This window comes from Aspergillus vadensis (assembly GCF_003184925.1).
Source record: "Aspergillus vadensis CBS 113365 unplaced genomic scaffold BO88scaffold_18, whole genome shotgun sequence".
NCBI classification, from domain to species: Eukaryota; Fungi; Ascomycota; class Eurotiomycetes; order Eurotiales; family Aspergillaceae; genus Aspergillus; species Aspergillus vadensis.
Genome location: NW_020292056.1, coordinates 307827 through 326520, shown reverse-complemented (window position 1 = coordinate 326520; position 18694 = coordinate 307827). Strand labels below are relative to the sequence as shown.

The 18694-nt window shown below is 44.1% G+C and overlaps 6 protein-coding genes across 6 annotated transcripts; 2 read left to right on the top strand and 4 right to left on the bottom strand.

The window, feature by feature from the left end:
* Nucleotides 1-1986: 1986 nt before the first annotated feature.
* On the bottom strand, nt 1987-4589 carry BO88DRAFT_417018 (uncharacterized protein; the record flags this gene model as incomplete). The annotated part of the gene is made up of 9 exons (XM_025708288.1): nt 1987-2306; nt 2360-2503; nt 2804-2999; nt 3033-3211; nt 3491-3654; nt 3720-3907; nt 4001-4241; nt 4370-4504; nt 4576-4589. The coding sequence occupies 9 exons, from the start codon at nt 4587-4589 to the stop codon at nt 1987-1989; spliced, it is 1581 nt and encodes a 526-aa protein (XP_025560893.1).
* Nucleotides 4590-8014: 3425 nt separating this feature from the next.
* On the bottom strand, nt 8015-8744 carry BO88DRAFT_392086 (uncharacterized protein). Its single transcript, XM_025705041.1, has one exon. The coding sequence runs from the start codon at nt 8492-8494 to the stop codon at nt 8288-8290; it is 207 nt and encodes a 68-aa protein (XP_025560892.1). The 5' UTR covers nt 8495-8744; the 3' UTR covers nt 8015-8287.
* Nucleotides 8745-11995: 3251 nt separating this feature from the next.
* BO88DRAFT_427282 (uncharacterized protein) lies at nt 11996-13135 on the top strand (the record flags this gene model as incomplete). Its single annotated transcript, XM_025708991.1, has 4 exons — nt 11996-12053; nt 12153-12253; nt 12296-12683; nt 12744-13135. 4 exons carry the CDS (start codon nt 11996-11998, stop codon nt 13133-13135), a joined length of 939 nt encoding a protein of 312 aa, XP_025560891.1.
* Nucleotides 13136-13772: 637 nt separating this feature from the next.
* BO88DRAFT_427264 (uncharacterized protein) lies at nt 13773-14729 on the bottom strand (the record flags this gene model as incomplete). Its single annotated transcript, XM_025708987.1, has 8 exons — nt 13773-13790; nt 13824-13872; nt 13897-13919; nt 13995-14135; nt 14244-14434; nt 14460-14476; nt 14515-14617; nt 14708-14729. 8 exons carry the CDS (start codon nt 14727-14729, stop codon nt 13773-13775), a joined length of 564 nt encoding a protein of 187 aa, XP_025560890.1.
* An 825-nt stretch (nt 14730-15554) lies between these two features.
* BO88DRAFT_455562 (uncharacterized protein) lies at nt 15555-15918 on the bottom strand (the record flags this gene model as incomplete). Its single annotated transcript, XM_025710875.1, has 2 exons — nt 15555-15704; nt 15766-15918. 2 exons carry the CDS (start codon nt 15916-15918, stop codon nt 15555-15557), a joined length of 303 nt encoding a protein of 100 aa, XP_025560889.1.
* A 744-nt stretch (nt 15919-16662) lies between these two features.
* BO88DRAFT_427262 (uncharacterized protein) lies at nt 16663-17341 on the top strand (the record flags this gene model as incomplete). Its single annotated transcript, XM_025708986.1, has 3 exons — nt 16663-16885; nt 16979-17152; nt 17178-17341. 3 exons carry the CDS (start codon nt 16663-16665, stop codon nt 17339-17341), a joined length of 561 nt encoding a protein of 186 aa, XP_025560888.1.
* Between the last annotated feature and the right edge of the window lie 1353 nt (nt 17342-18694).

The following is an 18694-nucleotide window of genomic DNA, read 5'->3' as shown; positions in this document are numbered from 1 at the left end:
GCGTAGCTGACATCTAATTTACCCTGGAGTATTTTGTTTTTGAGTTCACCCACCGCTCCTACCTTATTCCCTTGTAGAATGTTTTTTCTTTCCCCATGGAACATCGCAGCAACGAAAGACAAATGCGGAACGTCGCTCTACCTAACTTATACAGGACGCTCAAACCCCCAACCCGCACTCTGTGTGTTCTGGGAGTCACAATGAGCTCCTCGGGAGGCTATAGTGGACCGAGACCAAATGGATCCGTCGATGTTTTAGTCCTCATTCAACCGTGACCCCCTTATTCCACCGCATTCATATTTGATTGTGGTCGCCATTTGCAGTCATCGCTTCGCCTGATCGGTTGCACCAGTTCCGGCCTCAGAGAGCATACTTTAGTGGGACCATATGATCGAAAGTTATTTATCTGCCGCGGCTACAATGATTTACCCGGTCATTTTCTACCGTGCAACACCAGGTCGACATACGTATGAGGTGACCAGCAAGAGGAGATGAATCAGGGCTTGCTGGCAAAACAAGCTGATTGAGTCCATACCGTAAATGCTGTAAGTCGGATGAAGGGTGTAGAGGGCCCTCAAACCGTATCGGGTTGTCTTGCCGGCGGACTTTTGGATTCCGGGAGGGCTTCCTTCGCTTGACGTGCCATAGAACGGAAAGTGAAAAATGAGGATTGGAGCTATTGTTTAGCTATTATGCGAGTCGAACAGCCGTCGACTACCTACTTTGATATTGTGACTCCTCATCTCAGAATTTCGCAGTAGTAACGACTAAACACACTTGAGCCAAAAGGTACGCATCAGCTGGATGTGGGCGAGAGCTCATAGAGTTCGACCTATGTCGACGAATTTTGCGTGGCCTGGACTGTCTTCTGTCAGGCGCACAAGTTTGCTGCAAATGACGGCGCTAGCTTAGCGACCCTTGTAGGAAAAGGCACGCGGCACTTATCTAGTTGATCTATCTACGTATCTACTGTCCATTATGATGTAATCGCTGTAGGATCGATTTTCGTCGCCTGGGCTTGGGGTCAACGCGTTTTGACATTGACCCTCCCTACTCTGAACGTTGTTGCAATAAGAGGTGCTCGATGGTCCACAAAGATTACTGTCTAGGACGCCGCGAGCTCCAATTATCCTTGTTATCTTGAGGGTAGATCATATAGCAGAAAGCCGGTTCCGGATATTGTAACCTCCCTATTTGCGCGGGTTCTTCGCGTATCCAATTAGTGATTTTGATGTGACGCGAATGGCAGCTTCAACCCCTCCGTTTTTATCGGGTTCAAAGTATAAGCGGGTTAACACGCAAGACCCAAAATGGCGCACATAACAAGCTAAGGGCAATCTGGGCTGCGCAAATGCTGAGAGCGCTTGCGGAAAGGTGTAGTGCTTGGATCATAAGAGTAGGTAGCCGACACAGCAAATCCGAAAACGGAAACAATCAGCGATCCCAGAGGGGAGATTGTCTGAGACCTTCCACTATGAAAGATACAACTGCAGGACAGAAGTAATTACGACAGGAATCGACAGCATATCTAGTTTCTGTTCGTCGTAGCTCAGCCAGATCCTCGGAAATGCAAACCACATAATATCATAAAACCAAGAACATTGTTGGGGTCGTGTAACCCCTACAACGCAGACCACGCTGCCGACAAAACATTTAGGATATCGTCCAAGATATGACTATAAAGAAGGGGGCAAGGCAACAAAGCGCGTATATGGCGACAAGTTGTCATTTCCCGAGAACTCCTATTATTCCGTACCCAAAGGAATGCCCCCGATTGACGCAAGCAAATCCCCAAAATAAGGCATGCCGCTTGAGCAATGTATGCGACCAAGCGTATCTCACGCAACGCACCAGGCGCCCATAGATTGAAAGCCAACTGCGAAAGGGAAAGTTCACTTCTGTTTCTGGTCAAGCAAGGCTCAATCGGAACGAAGACTTATGAGCGATAAAGGAAAACAAAGAGCGTTGTAATATGCGGTGGCAGGATTAGTAGCTTAATTTGAGCTCGAGGGCTGAACTAGGATTTCCTGGCCCCGTAACTGCGGCGTTCTTGAATGACGATACCTCGGACATTTCAACAATCATGTCCTGGCCGTCAGGAAGCTCGCGCACATCATCATCCACCATTATTTCGAGGCCATTTTGCTTGACATGGAGGACACGCACTACACGCTGCGGATCAATGCGCTGTTTTATGGTAATCTTCTCGATCAGATCGCGAACTGTCCGCTCAGTCAGATAGACGGCCCGGTAATAGTCATCCGAAAGCCGATCGTTACAAGGAAATCGTACGTAGAAATAAGCGACTAGGATGATGTCAGTTCGCCTGTCTTTGGTGTTACTGAATCAGTAACTTAACTTGAGATTACTGGTCGCTCCGCCGGTGGATGATAATTTGGGTCAATGTCTACTGCCTCTATGTATCCCATGTTGGCGTTACCGACGGTTAAAGTGAACTTCGGTACTTTGACAGGATACTTTAGCGTGACCATGTCGCCCAGGACTTCAGAGCATGGTAGTGAATTTCCTCGGGAGGTGGTCAATAATCAATGATACCCTGAGCAATAGAACATATTCGACTGCAGATTAGTAGGAAGGAATAGCGCGCTCACGGAGATGCTACTGCTGGTAGGTAAAACAGCGTGCAAAGACAAACCATTAATACTGAGCCAAGACCCGCGACTGTTCTCTTGTTCAACAAAAACACACGACTCGGGCAGCATGACAGGGTACAACTCCGGGTCATCTTACTCTTCACCCCGCAATCCTAGGACGCTTACCAGCCGCATTAATATAAACATACCTTGCATTAAGGCAAGCTTCGCATGGAGATCACCTTCCAAACGCATTTTGCCAGGGCCGTCCTGCAAGCCCATGGGCCGTACCCGTTTATACTTGGTAATTTTGGCTGGGCGGGGATCAGCGCCCTTGAGTACAACCAAGCCATTGCTATACTTACGCTTGCCGCAGTTACCGGAGCCCATCTCAGCTTGGGCGATCTGTTGTCAAAGCTTTTCGATTATCTTCTTAACATGAGCGACATCACAGGAGAGCTTCCGCTCAGCCCCATGGTCATGGAAAAGCTTGACCTTGCAGTAGTATACCTCTGCCTCCCTGCCCGGGGTTGAGCTTGCATAATCCGGAGATAGCATTTCTGTCTTCGCACACAATCTGACTGGGATACCTTCAACACCCTTCAACAGACTGAAATCTGTTGATAAGAAGTTAAACCGGACAGGTATCAAATATTCTGAGGCCCCAGTTAACAGGTTACAAGTCCATGTAATGCAGAATCCATCAAATACTAAGCTCTCGAGCTAGACCTGCCGGTTCTTTGTCTCTTTGATACCTCCCTGTATAGGATCAACATACTCCACTGCTTGGAGCTTGCCGCCTCATCAATACACTTCATCGGAACCTCGACCTTCTTTCCATAGTCACCAACAAATAACTGGCTTTGCCCTCTGCTCTTCTTCTTGGAATGACACACGGATATAGATTCGATATTTGATCGATCGCATAGTCATGGAGGGCGGTATACAATCAATCACAGACACCGAGTACACCTGGCCTTTGTTAAGATAAGTAACTGGGATCTCGGCTTGGTCATTGATCATTGCTGTAGGTACGCACAAAGTGATGCGATAGCAAAGACTGCAGTATCCAGAACAGTTAAGCACTATTAAACAGACGCAATGAGATAGACTCTAATAACTCACGTTTCACCTGGGTTCATAATGCTCGCTTGATCGTCTTGAATTGATGATACAAGATTGTGAGAAGGCGTGTTACTCTGCACATCCATATTATTTAGAGAGTGTTCTTCAACAGACTCATCCATGGTATCGTAACCTGCATCACTCTGAACGAAAGCCGTGGGTGCAAAGGTTGGCTGCTGAGCAAACAGCTGGGGACAATGGAAGTGTGGGAGAATATATTACTGGTCAAAGTTATCAAGATCTGAGGCTGCAGTTTCGGGGTTAACAGGAGCTGCAGAAACCTGCTGCGGGAGAGAGAGCGGAGTAATCATACTCAGACCCATCACAGGAAAATGCAATTCCCCCGCTTGACTATGGTACACGGCACCCAGTCTACCTGAATTGGGCGTGGAGCTCCTATGTGGTTGTAGCGGGATTACATAAGAGACAGCGTTCGGATCGGTATAGGGAGCTGGAAACCGCATGTCTTCTGTTGTGCGGGGCGTAGAATCACTGAGCTTCGTATCATTATTCATTTCCCGCCTGGCGCAGTAATATCATGTTAGCTGTCGCCCAGATCGTAGTTTTTCAGGCTATTGTCTCTGATGAATAAGAATGGGAAACGGACAACAAGTAGCAGCAGGTTATCATCTGCAGAAAGGCATTTTTACCTAGTCAGAGTGATAGGTCCAATGGGCGTCTGACCGAAGCGCGTGGCATTGCGGTGGACGACTGGGAAAACAATATCTGAGAAGGTCTTTCGAAATTTCTGGATGAGGAGGTCGTCTGGCTTCTGGGAATTCTTTCTGCAAGGGTGACATCCCGATCAGTATGAAAATGGCCGGCGAATCGTCGGCATCCGGTATGTCAACCATACCTGTTGCGGAACATCGTCAACAGTGTCCGAGGCAAGTCATTTGACTTATTCCGTTCTGTTGTTCGTCAGGCACTGTATGACCTGTAGAGACTCGAAACCAGGAGACGACAGGGAGGCGGCAAGAGGGGAAATGCGGCATTCGGATCGCCAAGCGCTATCTGACCCGGAGCCTCGAAGCTATCCCGGGGGCCCAAGGATGGTGCTCGTATGTATAGGTCCAGATAAGCGAGGGGGGAAGTGAGTCCGATATATAGGCGATATATGGGGGTCCGGCGCGGCGGGTGATTACGTAGGTTACTATGGCGTAACCACCCATCTCCCGAATATGCTGAAATACAGCGGGGGGCGCGAGCATTCCGCATACTTACCCACCTACAGCAATTTACACATACCGCTTCAACATTATTGCACGCGTCGATTTATGCTTGTGTTTCCACGTATTATAATACTGTTGTCAGATTATTATAGTAGAATCCTCCGGGTGAGACCTCTACAATATTAAATAGACCTGAAAGTTAAGTCCTCTTCATCAACCTCCTTTCACTAGATTATTTATATCTCAGAAACGGCCGTGTCCTTCTTTATTCCCCTCATAGGATGGGCTCCTTGATGCCAGCAGCTCTACGTCCTCGGACATGGCCGCTGTAACAGAGCGTCATGTGGCTATAGCTAGGCAGCTAGCTTCGTATAGCGAAGACACCTTGAATCTATCTCAAATCAACCAGCCTGAGAATACGTCAAAGGCGTACAATCCAAAGCAGAAAGAATAGATAAATTAGGTCAAACAAATCAGCTTTCCCGACGGCGAACTGGTAACGGAACATAAGCTTGTCTGGTTTCTTAAAGAGAAAGTCCTCAGCCGTGAAGTCTGATTCTGTTAGTATAAGAAGTACCGTACAACTGAAGAAGGGGAGCCGATCATCCATACTCTTAGAAAGAGTTCTATACAGAGCTACATATCTGCAATTATAGATCTTTAATCATATCAGAAAAGCAGCGGAATTAACCTAAATCTAAACCTTCACAGCGAGACAGTCACCGCGCTCTTAGATGACCATACACACTATAAGTATATATAAAAACGGGATTAATATCTTGATTGGGCAGCAGGCACTTTGTTGGATGGCTATGATAAAAAAAGGATAAAGACTTTTGTTCAATACTGCTGGAACAGCTGGGCGCAAAATCTACCCGAAAACTCCCAGCGCAGGAAGCCGCAGCAGAAAGCCGCAGAGCATTGAATCCCACCTACATACAGTCGTGGACTTCCTTTTCTCGCACCATATGATTACACGGGGCCAGTCACGCCGGAGCTTGCAGTTCGCAGATCTTTTTACCATTTCTTTAAAAAATAAAGGGCCCACGCCTTGTTTTCCAATAATTATGATTATAGATAATGGTAAAACAAATACAATAGGCCGCCTAGAATATAACTCAGTAATACAACATCATAACCCAATGGTCTGTACAATGGCCCACACAGTATTCTATCTTTTTTTCTAATAGAATATTAGATACAAGCCCGTGCCTCAGTTTTGCCAGCGGTCCCAGTGGTATAACTTATATTTACTTAAGGGAGAATCAGCAGAAAAACCACTTTTATATAACACCCAGCTTTACTAGATCAACCGTGTATTTGCCCAGGTTGGCCTCAACTTGGTAAAAAAGACCTATATCAGCCAATCCGAAAAAGCTAGATAGACAGAACTAAATAGAATATTAAAAAACCAAATTTACCGCGCTGGGCACTGGAATAATAATATTCTAAGAAATTACTATCTCACTCACCTTCCGCAAAAGTTCATACAGACAATAGCGGGCTTCGAGCCTTCTATCAGAGAGAATTATTATTTATTCTAAGTATAAATTTAATCTTCTAAGTCTCTCACTCATGCTCTATGGCCATGGGTTAATGAATAGCTGGACTAGTTTAAATCTTATAGAGACGCCAGTCGGCAGAATAAGAAGACAAGTAATAATAAAATAGAAAAGATAAATAAGAATAATCAACAAGATATAGCAGCCCAGGGATTCTTATAACTTATTATCCAGCTCTGTATAATTCTTCTACAAGATTCTATTATCTTTTATAAGCAGTTTCCATTGCATCCTATTTAAAGCAACCCCATTTTTTTGTGAGACAATTACGAGGCGTTTGCTACGGAGGTCAAGTAATCTATATAAGATATAGAAGAGCCTGAAGAAGTCTAACTCTAGCAGGCCCTCCCAGCCCTAGTTAAGCACCTGAACCATGTCTAACAGGATCTCCAGCAAGAGCTGGGCCACGCTATCAAGAAATAAGGCAGTAAAACATATCTTCAGTTTCAAGAGATTAATAATTATCTTTATAATATTATAGATAATCAGGTTGCCTTTACCCTGCAAGCAGTAGACCCGGACATAATCAAGTCATTTATATCTGCTGTCCAGAGTCCACAACTTATTCCTGAATCTATATCTGCTCCTTCTGCCCCTTCTGCTGTCACTGCGGCCGCCGCTGATGGTAGCAGTGCAGTAATTATGCAGGAGACATTTAAGTCCGTATCCACACCAAACCATGCAGAAGAGATCCCTTACTATATGTCTTTCCGGACAGTACACACCGTACCGGAGCTCTGGAGGAAATAGACATCTGGACTGGGAGGTAAGCCTTCTATTCAAAGCCTAAAAGATACATATAGCGCCGCCTGGCATCCTTTACAGCGCGAGCGGGTCAAATTCTGCTGTAGGAAAGTAATTATTAATAAAATCTGTAGAAAGCACACCACGGGAACTCCTCTTCTGAAGACTGTGGAAGAGATGGAGCTAGTACACCAGCAAGGAAAGATAGATCTTTATATATTTTTTCAGATACTGCAGAAGAAAATACATAAAGGAAAGACTAATCTATCTTATAAAAGGGGGGCAAAGCAGAAATAGTACAGAAATATATCTTTCTACAGTAGCAGGAGCTACATTGAACAGAAACTGTGTTAAAAATATTCAGATAATCTTTAATATTTTTTCTTTTTTTTTTTTTTTTACCTTGTTTGGTCTTACGGAGCTAGGTACCACCCTATTAATAGTTCAAAAACTGTTAGTTAAAGTTTGTCTCTTGATGAATAAGCTGCACAACGCCTAGTTGCATAAATTTTAGTATTGTAATAGGATAATAATGCAGTCAATTTTCCTCAACCGACGGAACCAGCCAATAAGTGCCAAGATTTCGTGGGCTCAAGGTATCCCCAAATATGTGGCATTCTTTGGGGGTCAGCTTGCGGGCGGTTGTCCGGATAAGACGAATATTCGGGGGGCTGACTGGATTACGCGAAATTTCCGGGGGTGTGATATATAGTAATAGCTTGTCGTAATACGTCCGTATAATACGAGGTGGATACACGGCTGTACTTGACGGCTTCGGTATCATACCACCAACCACTAGTTACAACAGAGAACTGCTGACTACTACTACGACGTCACTATGACTACCAGGTAGCTATCATAAGAGTAAAATTACCGACCATCTCTTTCGTGTACTAATATCACCCCGAGTGCATGGGATCCAACAGTTCGTCGGCAATCCAGACGTCCGGATATCCCTCTCCCCGTCTCTCCTTAGCTCGGATATCCTGCCTGGCGGACCAAGTGGAATGTATGCAGCCTGGTTCCCAGTAGTAGCCCTCTTAAGAGAGAAAAGAAGTTGAGGTGGTGGAACGTTGCGGTAAGCCTGACCTCATTTCCGGTCCTTTGATGTGTCGGGACGGGTACCCATCTTGTTGGAGCACCTACTCCCTACTAGGCAAGGCTGCATTCTAGCATCACGTGACGTTTTACAGGTCATGTGCAGTGCTCCCTGAATGGGGACCGTGTAATGGCTCAAAGCCAAGAAGAAGTTCTCGATAATTCCAATCACTGTCGATAAGTAGGCTGTAATTGCCATAAATGCCTGCTGAAACGGGCTGGTCCAACAATCTAAAGCGAGTGATACTTTAGCGCCCTCAAGTAAATCGTTCAGTGGGGAGGTATGTTGTTCAGCCACAGCATCATGCAAGCGGCGACGAAGCGTTTTCGCAGACAGGAGCTCTAATCAATCAGTACCAGAGTGGATCAGATATAATAGTTATTAGAATATACTATTCTCTACCACCTGGAAAGGGAGCCGCAGGCTTGTTATGGTTATTAAAAGCTGCTCTTCCAGTTGATTCTTTGTAAACTGAACCCTACTTATTGTAGTTGCTGCAGGCTGTTAGATGGAGTTTTTAATAAATATCTGCTGGGTTATCTGTTTTTTCTCTTTTCAGCAGCTATTTGATTTCTGGTGTCTTCCTATAGCGCTTGTGCCGTGGGACTTGTGATACGGATGATCCAGTAAGGTCAGACAGGACTTGCAGATAATCTTTGGACGACCTGTATGTATCTCCGCTATCTGATTAAAGTAATTCTAAATATCAGCGAAGTGTGTTTTAATTAACTACCTGATCTTAGATCTGCTATTTCTGTTCAGCTGTCTCCCGTACTCGGTCTGCAACTACCATGAGAAAAAATTGCTCTCATAATCCGCGTCGTATAGAATCCATTTCTTTTTCTGGTCAGGACTGATGTACTTAAGGCTAGTCGGAGGATCACCCGGAGAGAAAATATGGCTCTGTCTTGGACTAAGAAAGGGCTTCGGTCCAGGTCAGTCTATGTCCAAGGTCTTGAGGGTATCGATAAGCTCGAATAATAGAGTTATAATATATTAAGGAGGGAAAATTAGATAAAGGAATAGAATCTAAGGGCGCCTTAATTAGTATCAGAGAGTTAAATAGAAAGGATATAAGCCTCGCTGAAGTAGAACTGGATGAGGTCATGATAAATGGCTGGCGGTTTTTGCTGTTCCATCTCAATGAATATGGATAGCTTAGAAAAAGATTTTCAGTATTAGAGTATGATGAGCTGGTTCTTGTCTCGTGCCTTTGGTTTTTTCTTTTCTTTTTCCTCACTATGGATTCTGGATATATCGAATTAGTGGCGCGTCAGACCTCGTCGCCGTACGAATGGGTATGGGCGGGTATCCAAAACCCAGTCGGACCCAAAAAACCCATGAAACCCATCTAGAATCAACAGGGAATGTGGCAGTTGGATAAGATAGTCCTTGATACTTATGGAGCTTAATAGATGGGGAGAGTCCATAAGGTCAACACAAGTCTGTCTAAGCGTCACATCTATCGGAAATTGGGGTGCGTGTCAACTACTAATTATACATATGATCTTTTGCTGACATATCTTTTTCTAGACCGAGCGAAAGCATATCGCCCACAAAATCCTCAAAATGTTCAACCCTACAGCTTTCCACTTGATCGAGGGAACTGATATTGACCGACCAATCAACGCACTCACTTTGACTCATGATCTTCACCGCTTGTTTGGTAATTTTGAAGTTGCATTTGAACCGGTCCAGAACCAAGAGCACACATACAGGATTGACTTCGTGAAGACTAAACGCATCTGGCGAGCCTACAATCTCCCTGTTACCCGCGAGCTCTTCATCACTCCCGACCGAAACATCGAGCCGCCTCTTCGTCAGCTTTTGGAAATACATCGTGCTATCGCACGCATTCTTCATCTTAGTGCAGCAGGTGAACATATCGATCGAGTTATTCAGGACATGGAAAAATTGAAGGTGGAGCCAGTGTACTCGGACGGGTCTTCTCGCATTGGTGAATACATCAATTATAAACTTGCCCATCAACTTGGTTGGACACGTGTTCATTAGGGGTTGGCGTGTTGTTGATAGTGGCAATGGTTCAGGAGTCTACCGGGAACTGTTTATATTTTTTTTATTAATTCAGGAGGCTGTCCCTTTCCTGGTTGTTTAAGCTATTAGGCGCCGTCGATCACTCATGATCGATGGACCCTCTCAGTCTTATCTGCCCGTCTCTTCTAAACACTGTGTGTTTGCCGAGGGCATGCAGGTGATGCATAAGTGTCTGGCCATTCGCCTACCCGATAAGGTGACTTCCACTGTATAAGGCCGTACATTCTTTCATTTGCTGACCCATTACTTTCTGACAGAGTTTCAGCTACGTCAGAGCCGTCTGTCTCATTAGCTATAGAGCACAAGCTAATAGGAAGAGGCTAATGACGTCGCTGTCAACCTGCCTTTATGAAGCACGCGCACCAACGCCGTGCCACAAAACCGAGCATTCAACGCCAATCTCCTTCAATGACGAGTGTTTGATATCCGGATTTCTCTCTTCAAACGACCTTCTCCCTAGTCTTCCCTCCCAAATCGGCGTGTCGTTGCCCGTTCATATCCGCAGTGATACAGTGATGATGATGATGATGATGATGATGATGATTCATACGCTGAGCCCTCGCCTAAATTGGAAACCTGAACTGAGGTACAAGTGTGATCATATTTTCACTATCGATGGGAGTAAGTACAGCTATTTATAGCTGTAGTGTTGCCTTGTTTAGCCTCACTGCATATCCTGATCAGGCTACCTCTGGTAGCCTGTCAGATCTATGCAAGACACACATCATAACTGGATAGTAGACCTCGCCAAAACGCGGGTTGGGTTGGGTTCTCATTTTTTGAACCCGCCCACGGGTTACCCAGGCTGGGTTTCGGGGTTCCCCAACCCGCCCATGGGTTCTGTTGAATATCACGGTGGCTGTGATGAATATCATGGTGGCTGAACCTTATGGCAGGGATGGGACCAGACATATATATGTGCTATCCCGCCCATGTAAAAGACAACTCTCCTTAATGTTAAGTCAAGTTAAACTAGAATCCAGTCTATTCTCACTTTAACACCAAGACCTCATATATTATGGAAATTCATGTGAAATGTTGGATCTTTTTAAGAGGTATCTTAATGTAATTGATGTATGTACTACCGTTGTTTATCTTTTGGGTTGGGTTCGAGACCCAACCCGCGATTTGGCGGGGTCTACTGTACACTAGCCGCTCACGTGAATCCAGGTAACAATTCACCCAGGCAGCAGGCCGTGTATTCAACGCCACAACCGTACATCTATTTGTCCCCCCAAATCCCGAGTCATGTGATCATAAATTACTGTAACATAAAGTCCCTGTACACTTTGAAGGTTCTAATTTCTATCATATTGAGCTCAACGCAACTCTTCATATACTGAAGAATCCATTATTGAGAGAGGGCTTTGGTGTTCTTAGATCCTCTATAACAGATTATATGAACAGTGTATGAGCCGCTATTTCTAAGGAAAACTAAGTGGTGATCTGTGTTCTATCTATCTTAGGAGTAAAACCAGCTGTATCTAAAACTAGTCCTGCTCTGTATTGCCTCCATAACTCTTGTTATCCCAACCATACAACAGCCTGTTGACTAGTTTCTATTAAATTATTATAATACTTAATAATAGTGAGCACCTGCTATAATCCAGTTATATAAATAAACTTCTGACAGAGATTATAGGCATGATTATAAGAAAATTAGAAAATAGTTATTTTCTTAATTTTCGCCTTGCCAACAGAAGTCTCCGAGCAAGGTTATTCCAGGATTTTATTATGAAATTTTTTAAGATATAATACTATATTTTAAGTTAATATAATCTTAAGATCCTTTAAAATATAGCTACTCACCCTGCTTATAATAATATATTATATATTCGTGTAATCTATCCTGATTACCTTACAGTACATCACCTAGCTAATCCCCAGAATAAAGAAGCTGCTGTAATGGACAAAATCAGTTATAAATAATATTTAGCTGAGCAGGACCATCTGGCAGCATTAGATTATGATATTGTATGTCTTATACAAGCCCTTTCCAAGGCAACAAACTGCAGGATAATTTTTATTAAGAATAATATTAATTACTACTCTTGGAGGACTCATTCTCTTAAGAAATTAACTAGTATTAAACTAAATTTTATATTAAATAGTTCAGAAAGCTGGAAATTCTTTATTTATATTATTTATATTATCTTCACTACTGTTACTGCAGGTTATGTCCCACTGCAGCGGTTTGAATTTCATATAGGATTATCTAGAATTCTAGTAGACCCAGGAATACTACAGCTTCTGGATCTCTGTCTTATTATGAGTCCTATTACTTTGATACTTATAATTTTACATATCACAGTTGGCCTACCAGAGAGGGAAAGTGCGTTATCCTGGATAAGATATCTAGTATAATTTATTATGCAGTTTTCTGGGCTTGAAGTGTTACATCTAGGATTTGATTTTTATATTCAAACAGGGGATCTTAAGGCATTAAGTGAAGGTATTTGCCTCAAGAATCTCCGCGTCTTGGAGATTAATATGGTCAGTAATATAGAAAATTATTTAGCTAGGCTACTTCTTATCCATAAAATAACTTTGCACGACGTGTATCTGGAATTAATTAAACTTCTAACTCTAGAGTCCTGGAAATTATTACTTAAGACTATTCAGGATGAACTTTGTTTAGACCACCTTGAGATCACGGACTGTGAAGCCAGTGATCGTATCATTATATTCAGTGGCAAGCAGTTATGGGATTCTATTAGTATCCAAGGAGGGAAAGAAACTTTGAATAATCTTATTAGAATACTAATATTAGAGAAGATAATCTGAACTATTATTAAGTAACTGAACATGCTCTTATAAAGATAGATGTTAACCATATGAGCTACAAATACTCAGAGCTAGCTGCGAAATTAAATAAATGATTTTCGAAGGATTTCGGTTGACGGGGGCTGGTTGATGGGAAGTATATATTTCTAGCAGCTTATCTAGAAAGTTATATAATAGTTCTGCTACTCAAGCCTGCCGTGCAGTCGGGCTCTTGTAATATGTACGATTCGTGTTGCAAAATGCGTATTTAGTAACCAGTCTAAGATAAAGACCATGATGTCTTGTAGCAGCATGCTTTGCAACATTTCTAAATCAAATATTACAAGCTTAAGATCCTGCCATATTATTTATTTTCTATCTTTTCAAAGCCAGGCTTATATTTCATCACTCTAATGTAGTGAGTACGCCGCTTACTGTCTGAAATGTAATTAAAAGCTCCAAGGCACTTTTACTATTTCATATTCTCTAGGTCTTTAATAATTAGATAGCTAATCAGGTCCTCCTACAGTATATTATACTGTTCACTGTCTCAGCAAATAAGTCCGTGCTATTGGAGTACAGTCAGAGCTTTATCATACTTTTGATAAAAGAAGCAGGAGTCCCCGTCATGGAGGATATGCTAAAATTGTATTCCAGACTATTCTAAGATTATTATCTGTGTCATTAATTTTCCATGGTATTAATATACAATGCGAGGCTTAGAGTCTACAGACAGGGATGTGTTGTCCCTGTAAGTTCTTAAGCCGGTAGTAAATACCTACTTTCGCTTGAAGGCGATGCTGGTCTTCACAGTCGTAGTATTTATAATTAAATTATATGCGGGAAATGAGAGTAGCTTTAATAAGATACTCTATCTGACCACACACGTGCAGCTGTTCGAATCTGAGATCTCAATCTTAGATAAATTAATGATGGAGCTGGCGTGTGAACTCCTGCAGTCTGATAGCATGTTACTGACTACTGTAAGGTTTCCAGCTGGAGTATATTTAATCCAGAGGTCCTCAGTTGATCAAGCCGTGGATGCAGGCAATAATATAGTATGGTCGCGTAGAATGTCAGTCTTTCCGAGAAGTCTTTTTATGGTCTCGGCCGGCTCGTGTCCTTTCACCTCCCATGGTTGACGGGCGGTTGTTGCCGATGCCGCAGCTCGATTGGTTGCGCGACACGGGTGCGGCAGAAGCAGATAGTGTATATGATTCTTGATCACTGATACTGCCTTCAGCGGATGAGTGCTTGGGTGTAGTTGCACCCAAGTTGACACAGATACCCGCGGGTCTTGACAGAAATTTTCGGAAATGTCTCAATATGTTGAGATATTCGCTACCAATTCGGGGATTATCACTTTGTACAGCGCTTTGAACTCTTACTCCACTGCATACATGAGTACTTGCTGTTTCTGCTGCAAGGTGCACGCAAAATTGGTCAGCGCGCCGATTGTATTATTGCACAGTGCTATCTCTCTTCTGTTTCTTCGCAGCTCCTCTTCCCTTTCCTCAGCCTCTTCCAAGCCTCGTGTTCACTGATGGTTGGGGTGTCCGCGCGTCCTCAAGATTCATCAGTGCTAGCTGCTACGACGGTGATGCCCTTTATCCATTGGTTGGTATAATTTATGCAACTTTTATTTAGAGGATACGGGGGTGCCCGGGGAAAAGGTGTGAGATTTGGATTGAGTGTATGCGTGCAGACACGCAGAAGACCGACTCGGACGAGTCTTCCTTCATTGGCACCTCCGAGGACCCCTCATTTATCGGGCTCGGACGTTAGACGTTCGTTGGTTATTCTTTTCCTGGATCCGACCGCGTGAAACCTGGCCCATGCTCCGTTTGCTGATAGGCGGACAAGATCGTAAATTAGGTGTCGAGTACTGCTGCCGAGCGCGATTGTTTGTCCGTGGAGCAGGCCTGCCCGCTATACAAGAGACAGTTTACCCACCCCAGCATCACCCAGTCCATCTGCACATCCAGGAAGCAATTTTATACATCAGATGTTCCTAAGCCGCTTCCAGCGAGCGTCAATATGCATTGCTTGCCACGATAGGCACCGCCATCATTGATCAGTATACGTGTGCGCATTCGCCCCAGAAAGAATATCGATTACTACAGCAGATAAATTAGAATTAAAGAAGCTGCGTAAAGTCATCAGAGCCGGGTATAATATCATGGTTATTATTAAATGGAACCTCTCCATCCTCCTGTATAGTCTACATATCCGGCGCCGCTGTCATTGCCGGTAGAGCAGTTCTCAAGGCGGCAGGATCCGCATTTTCTAGTAAACCAGCAGGACTCTAAAGTCGCTGGTGCTAATCCGTGACAGTATACTGTATTTCAAGTACCAATTGTTAAGTTTCCTGTCACTCAGAAAGCTATTATCTTTATTAATACTGATTATTCACCAGTTTCTGCTTCTCACTTTTATTACTTCAAAGGCACTCTGACAGGATCTCCTTATCCTTCTCCAATACTTTAATTTCCCACTTCAGGATTTTAATAGTAGCTAAACATGCCTCGTGGTTCTCCAATGATGGGGCAGAAGGAGGGTCTCGAGGACCAGAGCCAGGTACCTGTGCTAGCTGGTGGGTGCATGGAGTCAGCAGAACGATCCGGGACCAGCAACCGTACGTGAAGGCTTACCGTGGATGGGCGTCGACAGGACCGCAGAGGCTGCTGGGGAGAACGCATTACAGGCTCCCGTCTTTGGATGGATCGTGGGTCGGAAGCAGTACTGCGACTCTCAGTCTTCCGGGTGCTTGCGCGGATGCCCGCCCGCGGCTCTGACTTTGGCATTTCCCGATGACAACAGAAGTCGTAGAGAAACAACTGCGCATGTACCGTGCTGAAGGGAGAATTAGCCGGAGAAATTGAAATGTCTGGCCTGGCAAGAGGAAATGGAACGCCGTTGGCTTTGGCAGGTGGGTTTTAAGCAACAAGGTCAGCCAAAGCAGGTTAGGGATAATCACCCATTGGTTCTTTTTCCCACAACGGCTCGGTGTCACCATAGTTGACCAAGTAGGACACAGTAATGGTTGAGGTCTGTGACAACCTGCTTTACTACAGGTCCAAGCGCCATGGGGTATTTGCTTACCCAGAACAGTCAAATGTCTAAGTTAATCTTATTCACTTTGATCTATACCAGAGTTCATTTCTGTGGTCTCTGAAACTGACCTACCTGGCCTGTGGTTAAAGGCTCCCTTCCCTCATTGACACTATCACACAAAGTAGCATTGACCTGTGGAACTCGGACAACCCTGGGTAACGGGGCATGTTGACCGGTGAGTGATGTGGTTAAGTTACAGGGGATTATTACATCAGTGCAATAGAATTTACCAGGGAATAATCCCAGGGCAATGAATCCTCCATATTTAAGTATTTTCTAGTCTCCCCTCCTCTTACTTGTGGCCCCGCAATGCTGGATGTCTTCTGCATGGCAGGCAATATATATACTGTATCTGGATCTTGTCTTTTATGCCGGTCTCTGCATGCGCAGCTCTTCTATTTATATTATATTTTATAATTTCACTTTCGCTCCCCATGTCCAAGAGACACTACCGGGCCTGGACTCCCAGCAAGGAACAGGACTATCCATCATGGGTAGTATACTATCTCCATCTAACCTGGCCGGAGAGGGCTCGGAAATATTCAATCAAGTATAAACCCAGAATAAAAGAATCTCTGTGGACCAAATACCAGCTTCTGGAGAAAGACATAAGACAGCACTGCTATCCAATATGCAAGATACCATCGCGGCTCAGACGTCGGATCTCCAGGAGATAGGGCTGTGGCTGATATAAAACTCAGTCTAGTCCTATCTCAATCAGCACCCCCACTTTTTCTGAGCATTGTTCAGACAATCCAAGCCCTCTAAGAATACGGATGATAAGGTTATTAACCTCTACATATGTCGCCCTTCCGCAGAACCACGGTCAGACCGCACAGTTGATTCAGGGTCCGAAATCAACCGTCCAGTCCCTAGCTAAATGTGCGCACCGTCGCGGGTTTAAGACACATTGGGTTCATAAAGGTCTGCGGGATCACTCCGGTAAGAGCATACCCCATACAGTGGTTAAAGCAGTCCGATGTATTGACAATCTTCTTTATTGCAGGCAATGAGAAAGACAATGGAATACCGTCGCGGTCGTTGAATGCACCCTCCAAAATCGATCTGCTGTGGCAGTTAATATACCACGTCTCCGGTCGCACGAGGCAGTAACCCAAGTCGAGTCAAGACACGCGGCCGCAAATTAGCTCTCCGCGATAATTGTTCCGAATGGTGGGGCAGCCTGCCGCGCATGGTGCCCTTCCTATTAGCTGTAGGGCGAGCCAAACAACCTTTATCCGTCTGCGGCAAGGTTCCTGCAGATTGCTTATCTTCCTACTGTGAGAACCCCCTCCACGCTGCCCTGTAGCGCAGGGTGATATGTTGGCTGAGGAAGTTGGGACCCAGTATGTCATTGTGTTTGGTCGGTACAATTTATCGAGCACAGAGAGCAGCAGAAATTGGGCGTTACGGCGTTCTTAGTACGCGGCATGTGCCTCTACTCTTCCAAGTCTTCATGCTGCAACCCATTTCTCCCCTCTACTATACCATTTACTCATCTCATGGAGTAGCACGGTTACATCTAGAATTGGCGGTTCTGTTGATTCCTACATGTCTCCTGGCCGGTCAAAAAGGTCGATTCTACTCAATGCTCTTGAGTTGGTAGTATTTGTATATATCCTGTATGTAGGTATATATGACCGTTCACGTACACAAAACTATTGATGCGCATAACCATCAATCACAACCGACAAAACTTACTTTTGTAGTAGCCTATGGTAATAGGCTAATAGTATATATAGAAGCCAATAGTTCTTGCTTTACACCCTAAGTCCAGAGGTCGAAACCTGAGGATAAAAATATTTATTTGGTGAGTATTTGGATTTCCCAGGCGGGCATCCAGTTGAATTCCTGAAATAACTTCCTGAAAAGGACTAAATTCGGTCCTTCCTGAGCTCCAGCAAATATTACTAGCCCAAGGTAATAATAATCAACCAGAGGGCTGGACCAGAGAGTGGTGAAGAGACATGCTTATCTGGGTAAATTTGTATTTTCTAAACAGATTAATACTCCAGCAGATCCCCGTGGCACACTCACATATCTAAAGATAATAGTATACTAACTTCACTTAATCATGTCTACTCAGTAAAACATCTCACTGTTTCCCTTTTTTTTTTATTATTTTTTAGCAATTCTTTGTTTAATCCCCCCACCCCTGGTTTGCAGGTCATGTAGCTCCTCCACTGGGTGGTCTTATAAGACATGGCTAGGCATTTTAAAAAGGATTACCATCATATTATTAGAAATATATAATCATATTCAGCCCGGTTAATTTCTCTTGAGCATGGAGCTGATTCATGCTGCGCCAAAGCTAACGCAGGATTAGGGAATTCAGATCTTGATATGCAGTGAAAAGATGTTGACATGATAGGGCATTATATGTATTATAAATTAATCTCCAGCTATAAGCGGGGCATTCTGGGTCTTCAGCTGCACACAAACACAACCCCACTGGTCACTATTATA